This window comes from Nerophis ophidion, linkage group LG04 (assembly GCF_033978795.1).
Source record: "Nerophis ophidion isolate RoL-2023_Sa linkage group LG04, RoL_Noph_v1.0, whole genome shotgun sequence".
Taxonomy (NCBI): Eukaryota; Metazoa; Chordata; class Actinopteri; order Syngnathiformes; family Syngnathidae; genus Nerophis; species Nerophis ophidion.
In genome coordinates, this window is record NC_084614.1 from 7,911,710 (window position 1) to 7,931,984 (window position 20,275).

The 20,275-nt window shown below is 40.7% G+C and overlaps 1 protein-coding gene across 2 annotated transcripts in view; it reads left to right on the top strand.

Annotated features, from left to right (window-relative positions):
* The window catches only part of gpbp1l1 (GC-rich promoter binding protein 1-like 1), a 52,229-nt gene extending 43,961 nt beyond the window's left edge, over nt 1-8,268 (top strand). For both annotated transcript variants that reach the window (XM_061896901.1, XM_061896900.1), the window contains 3 exons: nt 3,449-3,573; nt 7,646-7,748; nt 7,818-8,268. In XM_061896901.1, the coding sequence (XP_061752885.1) occupies nt 3,449-3,573; nt 7,646-7,748; nt 7,818-7,985 (396 nt within the window). In that variant the 3' untranslated portion in view covers nt 7,986-8,268. The remainder of the gene's footprint in view (nt 1-3,448; nt 3,574-7,645; nt 7,749-7,817) is intronic.
* Nucleotides 8,269-20,275: the final 12,007 nt, after the last annotated feature.

The window sequence follows — 20,275 nt, forward strand, 5'->3', positions numbered from 1 at the left end:
CTTCTCACTCCGGCATTTACCAAAGGTATGCAGCAAAAATTTGAGTGTGGTGTAAGCTTGGACCTTAAATCCTACTGAATAGGTCTTCTTCCCTTTATGCGATTTCAAATTACCATTATTGAAATCAGCCTCCTCCATTTTGAAAATGACGACAGGGAAAGTGTCACTCGTGTTTGACCTGGCGGTAATACTAAGCATGCGCTAATTATTTTGGGAAGCGAGTTTCACCCGAAAGTAATTCAAGGTAGGCGCATACTATATGCCCTGCGGCAATTCAAGGAAATACGGTATGTCTGATTAGCACTCCACACAAGTCAATAACATCAACAAAATTCACCTTTGTGCATTCACGCACAACATTAAAAGTTTGGTGGACGAAATGAGACAGAAAAAGAAGTGGCATAAAACACGTCTTAGAAAGTCGGAGAAAGTCATACATGTAAACAAACTATGGTGAGTTCAAGGACCGCCAAAATAAGTAGGACAAAACGGCGCTGGCCAAATACTCAAAGCAGTGAGGCATGTTTAATAAAAACAGTGTGTTCTATAACAATTAGGGAGGCTTGTGTCATGTTTGTCCTCCTGCAGAAACCAAATAAAACAAAAAATGTATTTGTTCCCCTCATTTATTTACATTTTTCATACATTTTTGAAAAAGCTCCAGCGAGCCACTAGGGCGGCGCTAATGAGCCGCGGGTTGCCGACCCCCAATATAGATAATAAAATCAGATCAAGTCTTACACATAAGGCTGCCAATTATGGACAAAATAATTCAGATTAATGATATGTAAGGATGTTAGTTGCACGTTCACAATGAAACTGAAGTGAAACGAACCATTTAGTCAGGGGGAACATTTTTAAAGCAAGGTCCGTGTAGTCGCTGCCAAGTTCAGTTCCAGGAAGTAAGCAGTGTTGCCTAAAATGCATTAATAAATGACGGTAATTAAAAATTTTACCTGCCTGGAATTTTTATTGCGGTTTATCATTACACCGTTAGCCGTTACATCACTAAGTAGAGAAGACATTAATGCCACTGAAGAAAGTAATACAAGTGATTATTATTGTGTTCAGGGTGAAACTAAAAGTGATGATTATTGTGTTCAGGGTGAAATAAAAAGTGATTATTATTGTGTTCAGGGTGAAACTAAAAGTGATTATTATTGTGTTCAGGGTGAAATAAAAAGTGATTATTATTGTCTTCAGGGTGAAATAAAAAGTGATTATTATTGTGTTCAGGGTGAAACTAAAAGTGATTATTATTGTGTTCAGGGTGAAACTAAAAGTGATTATTATTGTCTTCAGGGTGAAATAAAAAGTGATTATTATTGTGTTCAGGGTGAAACTAAAAGTGATTATTATTGTGTTCAGGGTGAAACTATAAAAGTGATTATTATTGTCTTCAGGGTGAAATAAAAAGTGATTATTATTGTGTTCAGGGTGAAACTAAAAGTGATTATTATTGTGTTCAGGGTGAAACTAAAAGTGATTATTATTGTCTTCAGGGTGAAATAAAAAGTGATTATTATTGTGTTCAGGGTGAAACTAAAAGTGATTATTATTGTGTTCAGGGTGAAACTATAAAAGTGATTATTATTGTCTTCAGGGTGAAATAAAAAGTGATTATTATTGTGTTCAGGGTGAAACTAAAAGTGATTATTATTGTCTTCAGGGTGAAATAAAAAGTGATTATTATTGTGTTCAGGGTGAAATAAAAAGTGATTATTATTGTCTTCAGGGTGAAATAAAAAGTGATTCTTGTGTTCAGGGTGAAATAAAAAGTGATTATTATTGTCTTCAGGGTGAAATAAAAAGTGATTATTATTGTGTTCAGGGTGAAACTAAAAGTGATTATTATTGTGTTCAGGGTGAAACTAAAAGTGATTATTATTGTCTTCAGGGTGAAATAAAAAGTGATTATTATTGTGTTCAGGGTGAAACTAAAAGTGATTATTATTGTGTTCAGGGTGAAACTATAAAAGTGATTATTATTGTCTTCAGGGTGAAATAAAAAGTGATTATTATTGTGTTCAGGGTGAAACTAAAAGTGATTATTATTGTGTTCAGGGTGAAACTAAAAGTGATTATTATTGTCTTCAGGGTGAAATAAAAAGTGATTATTATTGTGTTCAGGGTGAAACTAAAAGTGATTATTATTGTGTTCAGGGTGAAACTATAAAAGTGATTATTATTGTCTTCAGGGTGAAATAAAAAGTGATTATTATTGTGTTCAGGGTGAAACTAAAAGTGATTATTATTGTGTTCAGGGTGAAACTAAAAGTGATTATTATTGTGTTCAGGGTGAAACTAAAAGTGATTATTATTGTCTTCAGGGTGAAATAAAAAGTGATTATTATTGTGTTCAGGGTGAAACTAAAAGTGATTATTATTGTGTTCAGGGTGAAACTATAAAAGTGATTATTATTGTCTTCAGGGTGAAATAAAAAGTGATTATTATTGTGTTCAGGGTGAAACTAAAAGTGATTATTATTGTGTTCAGGGTGAAACTAAAAGTGATTATTATTGTCTTCAGGGTGAAATAAAAAGTGATTATTATTGTGTTCAGGGTGAAACTAAAAGTGATTATTATTGTGTTCAGGGTGAAACTATAAAAGTGATTATTATTGTCTTCAGGGTGAAATAAAAAGTGATTATTATTGTGTTCAGGGTGAAACTAAAAGTGATTATTATTGTGTTCAGGGTGAAACTATAAAAGTGATTATTATTGTCTTCAGGGTGAAATAAAAAGTGATTATTATTGTGTTCAGGGTGAAACTAAAAGTGATTATTATTGTCTTCAGGGTGAAATAAAAAGTGATTATTATTGTGTTCAGGGTGAAATAAAAAGTGATTATTATTGTCTTCAGGGTGAAATAAAAAGTGATTCTTGTGTTCAGGGTGAAATAAAAAGTGATTATTATTGTGTTCAGGGTGAAACTAAAAGTGATTATTATTGTGTTCAGGGTGAAACTATAAAAGTGATTATTATTGTCTTCAGGGTGAAATAAAAAGTGATTATTATTGTGTTCAGGGTGAAACTAAAAGTGATTATTATTGTGTTCAGGGTGAAATAAAAAGTGATTGTGTTCAGGGTGAAACTAAAAGTGATTATTATTGTCTTCAGGGTGAAATAAAAAGTGATTATTATTGTGTTCAGGGTGAAACTAAAAGTGATTATTATTGTCTTCAGGGTGAAATAAAAAGTGATTATTATTGTGTTCAGGGCGAAATAAAAAGTGATGATTATTGTGTTCAGGGCGAAATAAAAAGTGATGATTATTGTGTTCAGGGTGAAATAAAAAGTGATTATTATTGTGTTCAGGGTGAAACTAAAAGTGATTATTATTGTGTTCAGGGTGAAACTAAAAGTGATTATTATTGTGTTCAGGGTGAAATAAAAAGTGATTATTGTGTTCAGGGTGAAATAAAAATTGATGATTATTGTGTTCAGGGTGAAAGCAGCACACCTGAGCCCAAGGTCTACAGTGAGGATGTCTGCCATGAGAATGGTCTCTCCTACTCCCTCAGTGACTCCGACACGGAACATCTGTCCAGTTCCCTTGAGGCCGAGCACAGGTGGGACAACACACACACGCACACGATCACACACACACACACTTCTTTAATGTCATTAAAAATAGCTTTGCTTTATTTTGCAACAATTAAATAAAAAAAAGACGTTTGCAGACACCAAACATATATCTTGCTCCTCACACTATGTTGTGGTCGTGTATAAAAGGCTAAAAAGTCATAAATTTTATTAATTTAATATTGTAGTGGTTTATGTAAGGATGGGTGATACGGCCTGTAATGTATATTCAATATACATCATTATTATTATTATTATGATTATGCTTACAAAGGCTCCTAATGTAGTTGCTGACGTATAAACAGTAACATATGACTTCATGAAATGAATCTACTTGTTCGTTGTTGACTTCCTGTTGGAAGATGTTTTATTTACACAAATGTAATCACCACTTCTTCTGCTCTTTCAACTTTTGGCCGATACTGCACACGTGGGTGTAGCTGCCATACCAAGTCATTACTGATACATGACATTTGAAAGATTACTGTTGTTTTCAAGAAAGATTAAATGGCTCCACTGAAAATGTGAGCAAATGTGCTGGGTCAAAAGTATACATACAGCAATGTTCATATCTGGGTCAAGTGCACCTTCTTAGTGTGAGTCTGGGTCAAGCACAAGTTCTCAGTGTGAGTCTGGGTCAAGTACAATTTCTTAGTGTGAGTCTGGGTCAAGTACAATTTCTTAGTGTGTGTCTGGGTAAAGTAAAAGTTCTTAGTGTGAGTCTGGGTCAAGTAAAAGTTGTAAGTGTGAGTCTGGGTCAAGTGCAAGTTCTAAGTGTGAGTCTGGGTCAAGTGCAAGTTCTTAGTGTGAGTCTGGGTCAAGTGCAAGTTCTTAGTGTGAGTCTGGGTCAAGTGCAAGTTCTTAGTGTGAGTCTGGGTCAAGTGCAAGTTCTTAGTGTGAGTCTGGGTCAAGTGCAAGTTCTTAGTGTGAGTCTGGGTCAAGTGCAAGTTCTTAGTGTGAGTCTGGGTCAAGTACAAGTTCTCAGTGTGAGTCTGGGTCAAGTACAATTTCTTAGTGTGTGTCTGGGTAAAGTAAAAGTTCTTAGTCTGTGTCTGGGTAAAGTGCAAGTTCTTAGTGTGAGTCTGGGTCAAGTGCAAGTTCTTAGTGTGAGTCTGGGTCAAGTACGAGTTCTTAGTGTGACTGTGGGTCAAGTACGAGTTCTCAGTGTGAGTCTGGGTCAAGTACAACTTCTTAGTGTGTGTCTGGGTCAAGTGCAAGTTCTAAGTGTGAGTCTGGGTCAAGTGCAAGTTTTCAGTGTGAGTCTGGGTCAAGTGCAAGTTTTTAGTGTGAGTCTGGGTCAAGTACAACTTCTTTGTGTGAGTCTGGGTCAAGTACAACTTCTAGGTGTGAGTCTGGGTCAAGTACGACTTCTTTGTGTGAGTCTGGGTCAAATACGACTTCTTAGTGTGATTCTGGGTCAAGTACAAGTTCTTAGTGTGAGTCTGGGTCAAGTGAAAGTTCTTAGTGTGAGTCTGGGTCAAGTGAAAGTTCTTAGTGTGAGTCTGGGTCAAGTGCGAGTTCTTAGTGTGAGTCTGGGTCAAGTACAAGTTCTTAGTGTGAGTCTGGGTCAAGTACAAGTTCTTAGTGTGAGTCTGGGTCAAGTGCAAGTTCTTAGTGTGAGTCTGGGTCAATTGCAAGTTCTTAGTGTGAGTCTGGGTCAAGTTCAAGTTCTTAGTGTGAGTCTGGGTCAAGTTCAAGTTCTTAGTTTGAGTCTTGGTCAAGTTCTTAGTGTGAGTCTGGGTCAAGTACAAGTTCTTAGTGTGAGTCTGGGTCAAGTACAACTTCTTAGTGTGTGTCTGGGTCAAGTGCAAGTTCTAAGTGTGAGTCTGGGTCAAGTGCAAGTTTTCAGTGTGAGTCTGGGTCAAGTGCAAGTTTTTAGTGTGAGTCTGGGTCAAGTACAACTTCTTTGTGTGAGTCTCGGTCAAGTACAACTTCTAGGTGTGAGTCTGGGTCAAGTACGACTTCTTTGTGTGAGTCTGGGTCAAATACGACTTCTTAGTGTGATTCTGGGTCAAGTACAAGTTCTTAGTGTGAGTCTGGGTCAAGTGAAAGTTCTTAGTGTGAGTCTGGGTCAAGTGAAAGTTCTTAGTGTGAGTCTGGGTCAAGTGAAAGTTCTTAGTGTGAGTCTGGGTCAAGTGCGAGTTCTTAGTGTGAGTCTGGGTCAAGTACAAGTTCTTAGTGTGAGTCTGGGTCAAGTACAAGTTCTTAGTGTGAGTCTGGGTCAAGTGCAAGTTCTTAGTGTGAGTCTGGGTCAATTGCAAGTTCTTAGTGTGAGTCTGGGTCAAGTTCAAGTTCTTAGTGTGAGTCTGGGTCAAGTTCAAGTTCTTAGTTTGAGTCTTGGTCAAGTTCTTAGTGTGAGTCTGGGTCAAGTACAAGTTCTTAGTGTGAGTCTGGGTCAAGTGCAAGTTCTTAGTGTGAGTCTGGGTCAATTGCAAGTTCTTAGTGTGAGTCTGGGTCAAGTTCAAGTTCTTAGTGTGAGTCTGGGTCAAGTTCAAGTTCTTAGTTTGAGTCTTGGTCAAGTTCTTAGTGTGAGTCTGGGTCAAGTACGACTTCTTGGTGTGAGTCTGGATCAAGTACAAATTCTTAGTGTGGGTCTGGGTCAAGTACAACTTATTTGTGTGAGTCTGGGTCAAGTACAACTTCTAGGTGTGAGTCTGGGTCAATTACAACTTCTAGGTGTGAGTCTGGGTCAAGTACGACCTCTTTGTGTGAGTCTGGGTCAAATACGACTTCTTAGTGTGATTCTGGGTCAAGTACAAGTTCTTAGTGTGAGTCTGGGTCAAGTGAAAGTTCTTAGTGTGAGTCTGGGTCAAGTACGAGTTCTTAGTGTGACTGTGGGTCAAGTACGAGTTCTTAGTGTGAGTCTGGGTCAAGTCAGAATTCTTAGTGTGGGTCTGGGTCAAGTCCAAATTCTTAGTGTGGGTCTGGGTCAAGTACAAATTCTTAGTGTGAGTCTGGGTTAAGTACAACTTCTTGGTGTGAGTCTAGGTCAAGTACAGGTTCTTAGTGTGAGTCTGGGTCAAGTGCAACTTATTTGTGTGAGTCTGGGTCAAGTACAACTTCTAGGTGTGAGTCTGGGTCAATTACAACTTCTAGGTGTGAGTCTGGGTCAAGTACGACCTCTTTGTGTGAGTCTGGGTCAAATACGACTTCTTAGTGTGATTCTGGGTCAAGTACAAGTTCTTAGTGTGAGTCTGGGTCAAGTGAAAGTTCTTAGTGTGAGTCTGGGTCAAGTACGAGTTCTTAGTGTGACTGTGGGTCAAGTACGAGTTCTTAGTGTGAGTCTGGGTCAAGTCAGAATTCTTAGTGTGGGTCTGGGTCGAGTCCAAATTCTTAGTGTGGGTCTGGGTCAAGTACAAATTCTTAGTGTGAGTCTGGGTTAAGTACAACTTCTTGGTGTGAGTCTAGGTCAAGTACAGGTTCTTAGTGTGAGTCTGGGTCAAGTGCAACTTGTTAGTGTGAGTTTGGGTCAAGTGCCACTTCTTAGTGCGAGTCTGGGTCAAATGCAACTTCTTAGTGTGAGTCTGGGTCAAGGACATTATCTCTACCAGGTAAATATGTACGGTTTAGACTCGAGTAAGTTTGTATTTCATGATTTAACTTCACGTCTACGACCATGTTTGTTTGTTTTTTCCTGTCTTAAAAAAAATCTAACTATAAATGTCAACAGTTCCAGTTAATTTAGCTTGTCCTGAAGAATTTGGAGGTAATTCTCCTTTTATATTGTCCCATTTACTCTCTGTAAAGCAACAGTTCCATTGGCAGCAAAATGGAACCACCATGCTTGACGGTAGGTATGGTGTTCATGGGATTAAGGGCCTCACCTTTTCTCCTCCTAACATATTGCTGACTATTGAGGCCAAACAGCTCCATTTTAGTTCAATCTGACACCACATGGACAAAGATAAGGAGAAAGTTCTGTGGTCAAAAGTACAAAATAAAGATACATGAAACATAATTGTGCGAACTACACTCACGTCTTGTGCTCACACTTTGGATAAAGAGGAAAAAAAACACAGTTAAGTCCATGAAGTCATTGTGAGGAACTCTGTGGTCCAGGTTGCTGAAGGCCATGGGCTGGCAGGAGTACCCGGAGAACGAAGACAACTTCCTGCCTCTGACGGAGGACGAGCTGAGAGAGTTCCAGACCAAGACGGAGCAGGTGATGACCCCCACCCCCCTAACCCTCCTGTAGCAAAGGAACCTAGCCTGATCAGACTGTGTGTTGCAGCTGAAGAGGAGCGGCCCGCAGAGGAACGGGGTCCTGCCCAGGGCCCGGGGAGTCACGCTCCACTTCACCCCCTGGAGGAGCGTGGCGGAGGCGCACGTGGAGGAGTGCTCGGAGTCGGAAACCAGTAGCAGCAGCCAGACCTCGGACGACGACGACGTCAAACCCTGAAGAAACATCTCAGCAACGCCCTCCCGCGCTCATCTCCGTCTCTACACTTTCTTTCTTGTTCTTGGTCTTGCACAAGGGAAAAGCAATCATATCCCGGCGGGGGGGGAGCCTTCTGAGACGTTCTTTTCCCTGCGTTTGCCCCTCCCCCTCCCGCCTCGCTTTGTGGAACCCCGTCAAGAAGAAGAATGCACACCTGATTCTGCTTTAAACAGACTAACTCATTTCATTGATGATGCTGATGACACATTAATGATATTAATAAAATTGCTTCCTGACAAGCTGACACATTTTTCACCAAGCGTTATTCTGCAGTTTTACAGCAGCGGGACATCTTTTGCCCTCAGACGTAGCACAGCAGGCCTAAGTATTCATTTGAATAAAGGCAGCCGGTTTCATTTGACATATTTAATCTTTTTGGCCGGTTTGAACGGTAACACTGTGTTTGAATTTAGAAACAAAAGCACTAATTAAGTGAATATTTGGCATACTATTAGTGGTGCACTGCAGATCAGGGCAAAAAAAAGAGTAATACAATTTTAAAATGCTTTGTTGACTTGGGAGGCTGACTGTTCAAAAAAAAAATAAGACCGTAAACCTCGGACTACCACTAATTGCTGGTAGTCATGTGACTTGTTGCCGGAAGTGGACAGCAGTGGTGGTCGACCTCGCTAAGATGGCTGTTTAGGCCAGCTAACTGAGTACAACAGAGACTTCAATCTTCCTGCAAAAAGCCAATAAATCAAACTACGCGCTGGAATAATCCAAGTACCATTTGTGGCCTTTCCACACACATGCGACTATTGTGAAAGCAGTTCTTAGCGTGAGACTGGGTCAAGTACAAGTTCTTAATGTGATTCTGGGTCAAGTACGACTAATGAGTCTGGGTCAAGTATGACTTTACAGTGTGAGTCTGGGTCAAGTACAAGTTCTTAGTGTGTGTCTGGGTCAAGTACAAGTTCTTAGTGTGAATCTGGGTCAAGTAAAAGTTCTTAGTGTGAGTCTGGGTCAAGTAAAAGTCCTCAGTGTGAGTCTGGGTCAAGTAAAAGTCCTCAGTGTGAGTCTGGGTCAAGTACAAGTTCTTAGTGTGGGTCTGGGTCAAGTACAACTTCTTAGTGTGGGTCTGGGTCAAGTAAAAGTTCTTAGTGTGAGTCTGGGTCAAGTACAACCTACTGTGAGTCTGGGTTAAGTACAAGTTCTTAGTGTGGGTCTGGGTCAAGTACAACTTAGTGTGTGTCTGGGTCAAGTAAAAGTTCTTAGTGTGTGTCTGGGTCAAGTACAACTTCTTAGCGTGAGACTGGGTCAAGCACAAGTTCTTAGTGTGAGTCTGGGTCAAGCACAAGCTCTTAGTGTGAGTCTGGGTCAAGTACAACTTCTTAGTGTGGGTCTGGGTCAAGTACAACTTCTTAGTGTGAGTCTGGGTCAAGTAAAGGTTCTTAGTGTTAGTCTGGGTCAAGTACAAGTTCTTAGTGTGGGTCTGGGTCAAGTAAAAGTTCTTAGTGTGAGTCTGGGTCAAGTACAACTTCTTAGTGTGGGTCTGGGTCAAGTAAAAGTTCTTACTGTGAGTCTGTGTCAGGTAAAAGTTTTTAGTTTGAGTCTGGGTCAAGTACAACTTAGTGTCCATCTGGGTCAAGTAAAAGTTCTTAGTGTAAGTCTGGGTCAAGTACAACTTCTTAGTGTGAGTCTGGGTCTAGTGCAAGTTCTTAGTGTAAGTCTGGGTTAAGTAAAAGTTATTTGTGTGAGTCTGGGTCAAGTGCAACTTCTTAGTGTGAGTCTGGGTCAAGGTACAACTTAGTGTGAGTCTGGGTCAAGTACAACTTCTTAGAGTGAGTCTGGGTCAAGTAAAAGTTCTTAGTGTTAGTCTGGGTCAAGTGCAAGTTCTTAGTGTGAGTCTGGGTCAAGTACAAGTTCTTAGTGTGGGTCTGGGTCAAGTACAAGTTCTTAGTGTGTGTCTGGGTCAAGTAAAAGTTCTTAGACTGAGTTTGAGTCATGTGCAAGTTCTTAGTGTGAGTCTGGGTCAAGTACAAGTTCTTAGTGTGAGTCTGGGTCAAGTACAAGTTCTTAGTGTGGATCTGGGTCAAGTAAAAGTTCTTACTGTGAGTCTGGGTCAAGTAAAAGTTCTTAGTGTGAGTCTGGGTCAAGTACAAGTTCTTAGTGTAAGTGGGTTAAGTAAAAGTTCTTAGTGTGAGTCTGGGTCAAGTGCAACTTCTTAGTGTGAGTCTGGGTCAAGTACAACTTCTTAGTGTGAGTCTGGGTGAAGTACAACTTCTTAGTGTGGGTCTGGGTCAAATACAGCTTCTTAGTGTGAGTCTGGGTCAAGTAAAAGTTCTTAGTGTTAGTCTGGGTCAAGTGCAAGTTCTTAGTGTGAGTCTGGGTCAAGTACAAGTTCTTAGTGTGTGTCTGGGTCAAGTACAACTTCTTAGTGTGTGTCTGGGTCAAGTAAAAGTTCTTAGTGTGAGTCTGGGTCAAGTGCAAGTTCTTAGTGTGAGTCTGGGTCATGTGCAAGTTCTTAGTGTGAGTCTGGGTCAAGTAAAAGTCCTCAGTGTGAGTCTGGGTCAAGTAAAAGTCCTCAGTGTGAGTCTGGGTCAAGTACAAGTTCTTAGTGTGGGTCTGGGTCAAGTACAACTTCTTAGTGTGGGTCTGGGTCAAGTAAAAGTTCTTAGTGTGAGTCTGGGTCAAGTACAACCTACTATGAGTCTGGGTTAAGTACAAGTTCTTAGTGTGGGTCTGGGTCAAGTACAACTTAGTGTGTGTCTGGGTCAAGTAAAAGTTCTTAGTGTGTGTCTGGGTCAAGTACAACTTCTTAGCGTGAGACTGGGTCAAGCACAAGTTCTTAGTGTGAGTCTGGGTCAAGCACAAGCTCTTAGTGTGAGTCTGGGTCAAGTACAACTTCTTAGTGTGGGTCTGGGTCAAGTACAACTTCTTAGTGTGAGTCTGGGTCAAGTAAAGGTTCTTAGTGTTAGTCTGGGTCAAGTACAAGTTCTTAGTGTGGGTCTGGGTCAAGTAAAAGTTCTTAGTGTGAGTCTGGGTCAAGTACAACTTCTTAGTGTGGGTCTGGGTCAAGTAAAAGTTCTTACTGTGAGTCTGTGTCAGGTAAAAGTTTTTAGTTTGAGTCTGGGTCAAGTACAACTTCTTAGTGTGAGTCTGGGTCTAGTGCAAGTTCTTAGTGTAAGTCTGGGTTAAGTAAAAGTTATTTGTGTGAGTCTGGGTCAAGTGCAACTTCTTAGTGTGAGTCTGGCTCAAGGTACAACTTAGTGTGAGTCTGGGTCAAGTACAACTTCTTAGAGTGAGTCTGGGTCAAGTAAAAGTTCTTAGTGTTAGTCTGGGTCAAGTGCAAGTTCTTAGTGTGAGTCTGGGTCAAGTACAAGTTCTTAGTGTGGGTCTGGGTCAAGTACAAGTTCTTAGTGTGTGTCTGGGTCAAGTAAAAGTTCTTAATCTGAGTCTGAGTCATGTGCAAGTTCTTAGTGTGAGTCTGGGTCAAGTACAAGTTCTTAGTGTGAGTCTGGGTCAAGTACAACTTCTTAGTGTGGATCTGGGTCAAGTAAAAGTTCTTACTGTGAGTCTGGGTCAAGTAAAAGTTCTTAGTGTGAGTCTGGGTCAAGTACAAGTTCTTAGTGTAAGTGGGTTAAGTAAAAGTTCTTAGTGTGAGTCTGGGTCAAGTGCAACTTCTTAGTGTGAGTCTGGGTCAAGTACAACTTCTTAGTGTGAGTCTGGGTGAAGTACAACTTCTTAGTGTGGGTCTGGGTCAAATACAGCTTCTTAGTGTGAGTCTGGGTCAAGTAAAAGTTCTTAGTGTTAGTCTGGGTCAAGTGCAAGTTCTTAGTGTGAGTCTGGGTCAAGTACAAGTTCTTAGTGTGTGTCTGGGTCAAGTACAACTTCTTAGTGTGTGTCTGGGTCAAGTAAAAGTTCTTAGTGTGAGTCTGGGTCAAGTGCAAGTTCTTAGTGTGAGTCTGGGTCATGTGCAAGTTCTTAGTGTGAGTCTGGGTCAAGTACAAAGTCTTAGTGTCAGTCTGGGTCAAGGACATTGACTCTACTAGGTAAATATGTACGGTTTAGACTCAGGTAAGTTTGTATTTCGTAAATTTGTATTTCGTGATTTAACTCTTCGTCTAGGGCCATGTTTATTTTGTTTTTTTCCCTTCTTTAAAAAAATATAACTCTAAATGTCAACAGTGACTGCGTGTTCACTTAATTAGTTTGAGGTAGCATCTCGAAGTCTTACCGGGAGGGCATTCCAGAGTACTGGAGCCCGAACTAGCCCGCAGACAAATCTAGGAATGTCTCGGAGTTCATTCAAAAGGCTCTTTGGATTTAAATGAAGAGGTTTGTGGACTTTATTATTCGCCTTTAGCTTTGTTACCTTTCCTCTCATTCCGAATTAAATTGTACATTTACTTCCTAAAACAATGGAGAATAAAAAAAACGGGGGGGGGGGGGGGGAAGAAACAAAATTAGCAATGGACTTTACTTTTTTTTTTCTTCTTCATTTTTTTTCTTACATATTTAAAAAAGGAGTGAGAAGAAGTTTACACTTATTTAATCCCACCTCTTCTTTATATCATAAATTACTGTGAGCTATATATATATATACATACATACATATATGCACACATATTCTTTAATATGGGCCAAAAAAGGCCAATTGTACAAACCCCGTTTCCATATGAGTTGGTAGAGCGGCCGTGCCAGCAACTTGAGGGTTGCAGGTTCAATTCCCGCTTCCGCCATCCTAGTCACTGCCGTTGTGTCCTTGGGCAAGACACCTTACCCACCTGCTCCCAGTGCCACCCACACTGGTTTAAATGTAACTTAGATATTGGGTTTCACTATGTAAAGCGCTTTGAGTCACTAGAGAAAAGCGCTATATAAATGTAATTCACTTCACTTAGATGTAAATATAAACAGAATACAATGATTTGCAAATCCTTTTCAACCCATATTCAGTTGAATATGCTACAAAGACAACATATTTGATGTTCAAACTCATAAACATGATTTTTTTCGCAACTTTAGAATTTGATGCCAGCAACACGTGACAAAGAAGTTGGGGAAGGTGGCAATGAATACTGATAAAGTTGAGGAATGCTCATCAAACACTTGTTTGCAACATCCCACAGGTGTGCAGGCTAATTGGGAACAGGTGGGTGCCATGATTGGGTATAAAAACAGCTTCCCAAAAAATGCTCAGAAAGGATGGGGCGAGGTACACCCCTTTGTCCACAACTGCGTGAGCAAATAGTCAAACAGTTTAAGAACAACGTTTCTCAAAGTGCAATTGCAAGAAATGTAGGGATTTCAACATCTACGCTCCATAATATCATCAAAAAGGTTCAGAGAATCTGGAGAAATCACTCCACGTAAGCGGCAAGGCCGAAAACCAACATTGAATGACCGTGACCTCATCGTACTTTACTGAGCCAGGAGTTCTCGATTGCATTTATGTATGGAACCAAATCGTCTCTTCACAAGACCCAGAATAGACCAGGGGTTAAGACTGCTTACTGGGAATGAAAGGTCCTAGGTTCAAACCCCACTCTGGTTGATCAAATTTTGTCCTACCTCATCATACTTTACTGAGCCAGGAGTCCTCGATTGCATTTATGTATGGAACCAAATCTTATCTTCACAAGACCCAGAATAGACCAGGGCTTAAGACTGCTGACTGGGAATGAAAGGTCCTGGGTTCAAACCCCACTCTGGTTGGTCAAATGTTATCCTACCTCATCATACTTTATTGAGCCAGGAGTCCTCGATTGCATTTATGTATGGAAAAAAATCTTCTCCTCACAAGACCCAGAATAGACCAGGGGTTAAGAATGCTGACTGGGAATGAAAGGTCCTGGGTTCAAAGCCCACTCTAGTTGGTCAACTTTTGTCCTACCTCATCATACTTTACTGAGCCAGGAGTCCTCGATTGCGTTTATGTATGGAACCAAATCTTCTCTTCACAAGACCCACAATAGACCATGTGTTAAGACTGCTAACTGGGAATGAAAGGTCCTGGGTTCAAACCCCACTCTGGTTGATCAAATTTTGTCCTACCTCATCATACTTTACTGAGCCAGGAGTCCTCGATTGTATTTATGTATGGAAACAAATCTTCCCTTCACAAGACCCAGAATAGACCAGGGGTTAAGACTGCTGACTGCGAATGAAAGGTCCTGGGTTCAAACCCCACTCTGGTCGATGAAATTTTGTCCTACCTCATCATACTTTACTGAGCCAGGAGTCCTCGATTGCATTTATGTATGGAACCAAATCTTGTCTTCATAAGACCCAGAATAGACCAGGAGTTAAGACTGCTGACTGGGAATGAAAGGTCCTGGGTTCAAACCCCACTCTGGTTGATCAAATTTTGTCCTACCTCATCATACTTTAATGAGCCAGGAGTCCTCGATTGCATTTATGTATGGAAAAAAATCTTCTCCTCACAAGACCCAGGGTAGACCAGGGCTTAAGAATGCTGACTTGGAATGAAAGGTCCTGCGTTCAAACCCCACTCTAGTTGATCAAATTTTGTCCTACCTCATCATACTTTACTGAGCCAGGAGTCCTCGATTGCATTTATGTATGGAACCAAATCTTCTCTTCACAAAACCCAGAAAAGACCAGGGTTTAAGACTGCTGACTGGGAATGAAAGGTCCTGGGTTCAAACCCCACTCTGGTTGATCAAATTTTGTCCTACCTCATCATACTTTACTGAGCCAGGAGTCCTCGATTACATTTGTATATGAAAAAAAATCTTCTGTCCACAAGATCCAGGATAGTCCAGTGGGTAAGACTGCCGACTCAGATTGAAGGGTGTTGGGTTCAAATCCTGGCTGGGTTGGCATGTAATTTACTGAGTAGAAGCTTCAAGGTGACATATATTGTGACTGTGCCACCTCTTCCATCTAATGTTAAAATAATAATTTAATTAACTTTTTTTTTAATCCAATTAACCTATTTTATTTTAATTGTACCCAGGAGAGCTCCTCTGTCAACGCGCTTTATTTACTTTTTACTCCTATTCCCACCCACCTCAGGAATTACACTCACACACACACACACTCACCCCCACAGGTAACCCCTGAGGTGTCATCATTGACTATTTATTTTTGATTATTATTATTTTTATATGTTTACTTATTTTTTCAGCTATATGTTAGTCAAACAACTAGCACATAACATTACTCTGTGTGGGGGAGAAGAAATAGCCCACAATGTATGTCGTTTTGACGCCATACAGACTAATTACTGAGTCCCCGAATGGGATTTGAACTCAGTATCCCTGTTTTAGAGCCCACAGTGTTGACCATTGAGCTATCCTGGGTCCCATTAATGTTTGGTTTTCGGTCGTATACAAATGTAATCAGTGAACTATGATTGAGGCGAAACAAAAAACAAGGTCTTCCTGCTTATGGATTTGAACCCAGTTGTTCTGTGTGGCAGACTGCAGTCTTAACCACCGAGCTATCCTGGGACTTGTTGAGATATGATTTTTAATAATATACAAATGCAATCATTGAATTATGATAGGTGAAACAAAGAAAGAGTGAAATCAGGTTATGGATTTGAACCCAGTAATACAGAGTGAAAGGCAGCAGTCTGAACAATTGAGCTATCTTGAGTGCCATCTTTGCAAGATTTTCGCTCATGACAAATGCAATCTACAAACTTTAATAGGTGAAAAAAGAAAATAGGTATTCCAAGTTATGGATTAGAACCCAGTTTTACTGACAGAGCTATTCCGAGTGTATTTGTAAGAGTAGTTCGGCTCATACATTAATGGAATCATGACATCCGTCACAGTAAACTACGATTGAGGTGGAGCAAAATTTTCAACCTAAGTTACATATCAAACCAAGTACCCCTGTATTGGCAGCCCACAGTGTTGACCATTGAGGTATCCTGGGCTCCATGTACATGATTTTGGCTCATATACAAATGCAATCATTAAACTATGATGGAGGTGAAACAAAAAAATAGACATTACAAGGTATGGATTTGAACCTAGTAGTACAGGGTGAGCGGCAGCAGTCTTAACCATTGATTGATTGATTGATTGAAGGTTTTACTTGATATAAAAATATAATCATTTAACTATGATAGGTGGAACAAAAAAACTAGCTATTCCAAGTAATGGATTTGAACCGACTGAGTAAAACTGGTACCAAGAGCATGGAAGCCACTTTTGCTCCAATACCAACCGCGATTTGTCACCACCACGGCTGTCAGTTAAAGTCGAAACGCCGCAGTAGTTTTGGCCATTAAATGAGACCAGATCCATCATGAACGCCCCGCAGTATCGTGAGCGCTGATTGGCTGAGCCTCAAGCTGCATGACTTTATTGGTTTAAGAGTGCTAAAATGTTATTTTACACTGTATGAAAAGGAATTTTAACCTTTGCATCCTCATTATACTATTGGCTAAGTTTTCTATGCCTAAACGTAAGTTTCTCAATACCCGAACTGTTTTTTTTGTGCCTTTAAAAAAGAATTAGAACTCTACGTTAAAACACTCTCTACCTTTAACAAGCAGAAAGCTGTGAAAACGATGATGCTGTGTTCCAAAACACAATAAGTAATGAATAATTCCACTTGTAATCACAGTGTTAAAAATAACGTTAAAGATATAAAAATGCTCATGCATTTGAATCCATCCATCCTTTTTTTTCTACCGCACCTGTTCAAGAAGTTGCCTTAAAGGTAAGAAATGATTTATTTATTATTGGTTAGTGTAGGGCTAGCCCTCTCGGGGGTTGTTCAACAAGGCCCAGGTGGGCCATTTACACACCTGTCGCTGATTTCGAGGCCGGTCCTGGCAACACCCCGCTTCGCTGCAGACCCGCGGGCCACGCCCCCTCCTCAATTAGCTTCAGAATAACAACGTTATTACAAAGAATAAGAGACCTATGATGCTCCAAAAATGTTGGTCTTAATTAAAAATGCACACTTTTAGTTGTGTTCAGTGTTAAAAATATATTATATGGCTCTTACGTAAATACATATTAAAATATTTGGCTTCTTGGCTCTCTCAGCCAAAAAGGTTCCCGACCCCTGCCCTATGGCTTTGCACTTTGTTTATATATATATATATGTATGTGTGTGTGTGAATGTTGTCTGTCTATCTGTGTTGGCCCTGTGAGGAGGTGGCGACTTGTCCAGGGTGTACCCCGCCTTACGCCCGATTGTAGCTGAGATAGGCGCCCCCAAAAGGGAATAAGTGGTAGAAAATGGATGGATGGATATACATATATATATATGTATGTATGCATGTTCTCCCCGTGAATGCGTGGGTTCCCTCCGGGTACTCCGGCTTCCTCCCACTTCCAAAGACATGCACCTGGGGATAGGTTGATTGGCAACACTAAATGGTCCCTAGTGTGTGAATGTGAGTGTGAATGTTGTCTGTCTATCTGTGTTGGCCCTGCGATGAGGTGGCGACTTGTCCAGGGTGTACCCTGCCTTCCGCCCGATTGTAGCTGAGATAGGCGCCAGCGCCCCCCGCAACCCCGAAAGGGAATAAGCGGTAGAAAATGGATGGATGGATGGATGGAATATATATATATATATATATATATATATATATATATATATATATATATATATATATATATATATATGTGTGTGTGTGTGTATATATAAAATTATATTTAATTATTTTATTGAGTTTAAAACCCCCTGGCGCTGATTTGTACTGTTTTTGTACTATTTTTGTCCTTATTTTGATTATTATTATAATTTCTCGATGGTTTGTAAATGTTCCATCCATCCATTTTTCTACCGCTTGTCCCTTACGTTGCAGTTGATAAAATTAAAGAATGTCTTTTGTGATGTATTCAGGTCGTAAACAATATTTTAATACTCCGGCTATTAAACTACAGGAGTTATAATTTTCTTCTCCATCGACCTCGTTCAGGACAGGCAACAATTGCTGCGATCTGCATGACGTCACATCCGCCTCATGCCCCGCCCATTGATTCAAGCATGCTCCCTTCCCATTGGCCAGTAGCGCCATTCAGCCTTTCTCGAAGCAAAAATGCCTTATTCTTGTGTTGTTTACGGCTGTATGAATCTTTAAAATCGCGAAAAGCATAGACGTTCCTTCAGAGTTCCTCTTACAGGCCATGGAAGCACCTTAACTTTAACTTAATCAGACCGTGTTTGCTATTTGAGAAGTCATACTACTGGCGAGTTTATGGCCACGCCCTTTTCTCGCTGGAGCTCATTTGATTGGTCGCTGCAATGTCTTCTTCTTCTTCTGTTGCTCGCGCTGATTTCTCATGCAGTGTTAGTGCGCCACTTTTGCCCCCATCGGCCGCTGAGGGGAAGTGAATGTTGATGAGAACACCTGCTGAGTGCAGGAAGTGAGAGTCCTGAAGGTGAAAATGTCATCAAAGGTCCTACTTGACCAACCTTGAGACCTCCGATTTCGGGAGCTACAATTGGGCGGAAGGCGGTGTACACCCTGGACAAGTCGCCACTTCTTCGCAGTATGTGTAGAAATCTTTATAATTGAATCACTTGTTTATTTTTCAACAAGTTTTTAGTAATTTTTATATATTTTTTTCCAAATAGTTCAAGAAAGACCTCTACAAATGAGCAATATTTTGCACTGTTATACAATTCAATAAATCAGAAACTGATGACATAGTGCTGCTTTTTTTTTTTTTTTAACCAAAAATGCTTTGCTCTGGTTAAAAAAAATTTTTCACAGGGAGTACATCACTGAAAAAAGGTTGAGAACCACTGCTATAAAAGCCATAGATGTTATTGTCACATATGCATGTACAGTAGATGGCAGTATTGTCCTGTTTAAAAGTGTCACAACATTGCTGTTTACGGCAGACAAATTGCTTTACGGTAGACGGAAACGTGACTGCTGTTGTTGTGTGTTGTTGCCGCACTGGGAGGACGTTTATGAAACTGCCTTACAACAAAACCACATAAGAAACCAAGAACTCGCCCTCGATCATTCTACAGTTATAACATCATTGGGCAGACGCTCTGTTTAAAATGTGGGAAAAGCGGACGTGAAAACAGGCTGTCGACACGTCACTCGATCCACATGGAGCTGGAGGGGGCGTGGCCTTACAATTTTAAATTTCCCACAAAGTATCCTGTGGAAAACATGGCAGAATGATGACGCTTATGTTGACACGTGTCTGTGAGGTTATTGGTTGGAGGGGACATAGCCCAGCATCACTTACAGCTAAAGTTCGTCTCTTTTCCTGGCATAATTACACAGTATTGTGGACATCTGTGTTGCTGAATCTTTTGCAATTTGTTCAATTAATAATGGAGACGTCAAAGAAGAATGCCATTGGTGGATTGCAGCTGCCTTTAGCAACACAAACACAACCAGAGTTTTTTTTGTTTGTTGTGAAGCTTTAATATGGAACAGAGCGGTCAAGCGAACATGTTTCCCGACCACATGCCAACCGGCAGGTTTCGGTGAGAAAATTGTGGTAATAAGTCGGCTCTTACCCGAGACATGAGCGGAGGTTGCGTCCTCCTGCAGCAGCTGTGACTTTCTTGGCTCCTCCATATGGCTTCCATCAGAGATACTGGTGGTCAACACACCCCTCCGACTTTCAGGTATGACTTTATAATCTTACTAAAACACTAGTAACACAATAAGCAGATAACGGGACGGCGTGGCGCAGTGGCCGTGCGCAACCCGAGGGTCACTGGTTCAAATCCCACCTAGAACCAACCTCGTCACGTCCGTTGTGTCCTGAGCTAGACACTTCACCCTTGCTCCTCATGGGTGCTGGTTGGTGCCTTGCATGGCAGCTCCCTCCATCAGTGTGTGAATGTGGAAGTAGTGTCAAAGCGCTTTGAGTACCTTGAAGGTAGAAAAGCGCTATACAAGTACAACCCATTTATCATATATAAGCAATTTTCCAGAATTATCCTAGTATATGTATCTAATATCTGAATCACTCCCACTGCCCTCGCCTTTTTTATCTTCTAGTCCTTCACTCTCACTTTCCTCATCCATGAATCTTTCATCCTTGCTCAAATTAATTGTGAAATTGTCGCTTTCTCGGTCCGTATCGCTCTTGCTGCTGGTGGCCATGATTGTAAACAATGTTCAGATGTGAGGAGCTCCACAACCCGTGACATCACGCACACATCGTCTGCTACTTCTGGTACAGCCAAGGCTTTTTTTTTATTAGAGACCAAAAGTTGCGAACTTTATCATGGATGTTCTCTACTAAATCGTTTCAGAGGGAACCCACGGAGTCACGGGGAGAACATGCAAACTCTACACAGAAAGACCCCGAGCCTGGATTGAACCCAGGACC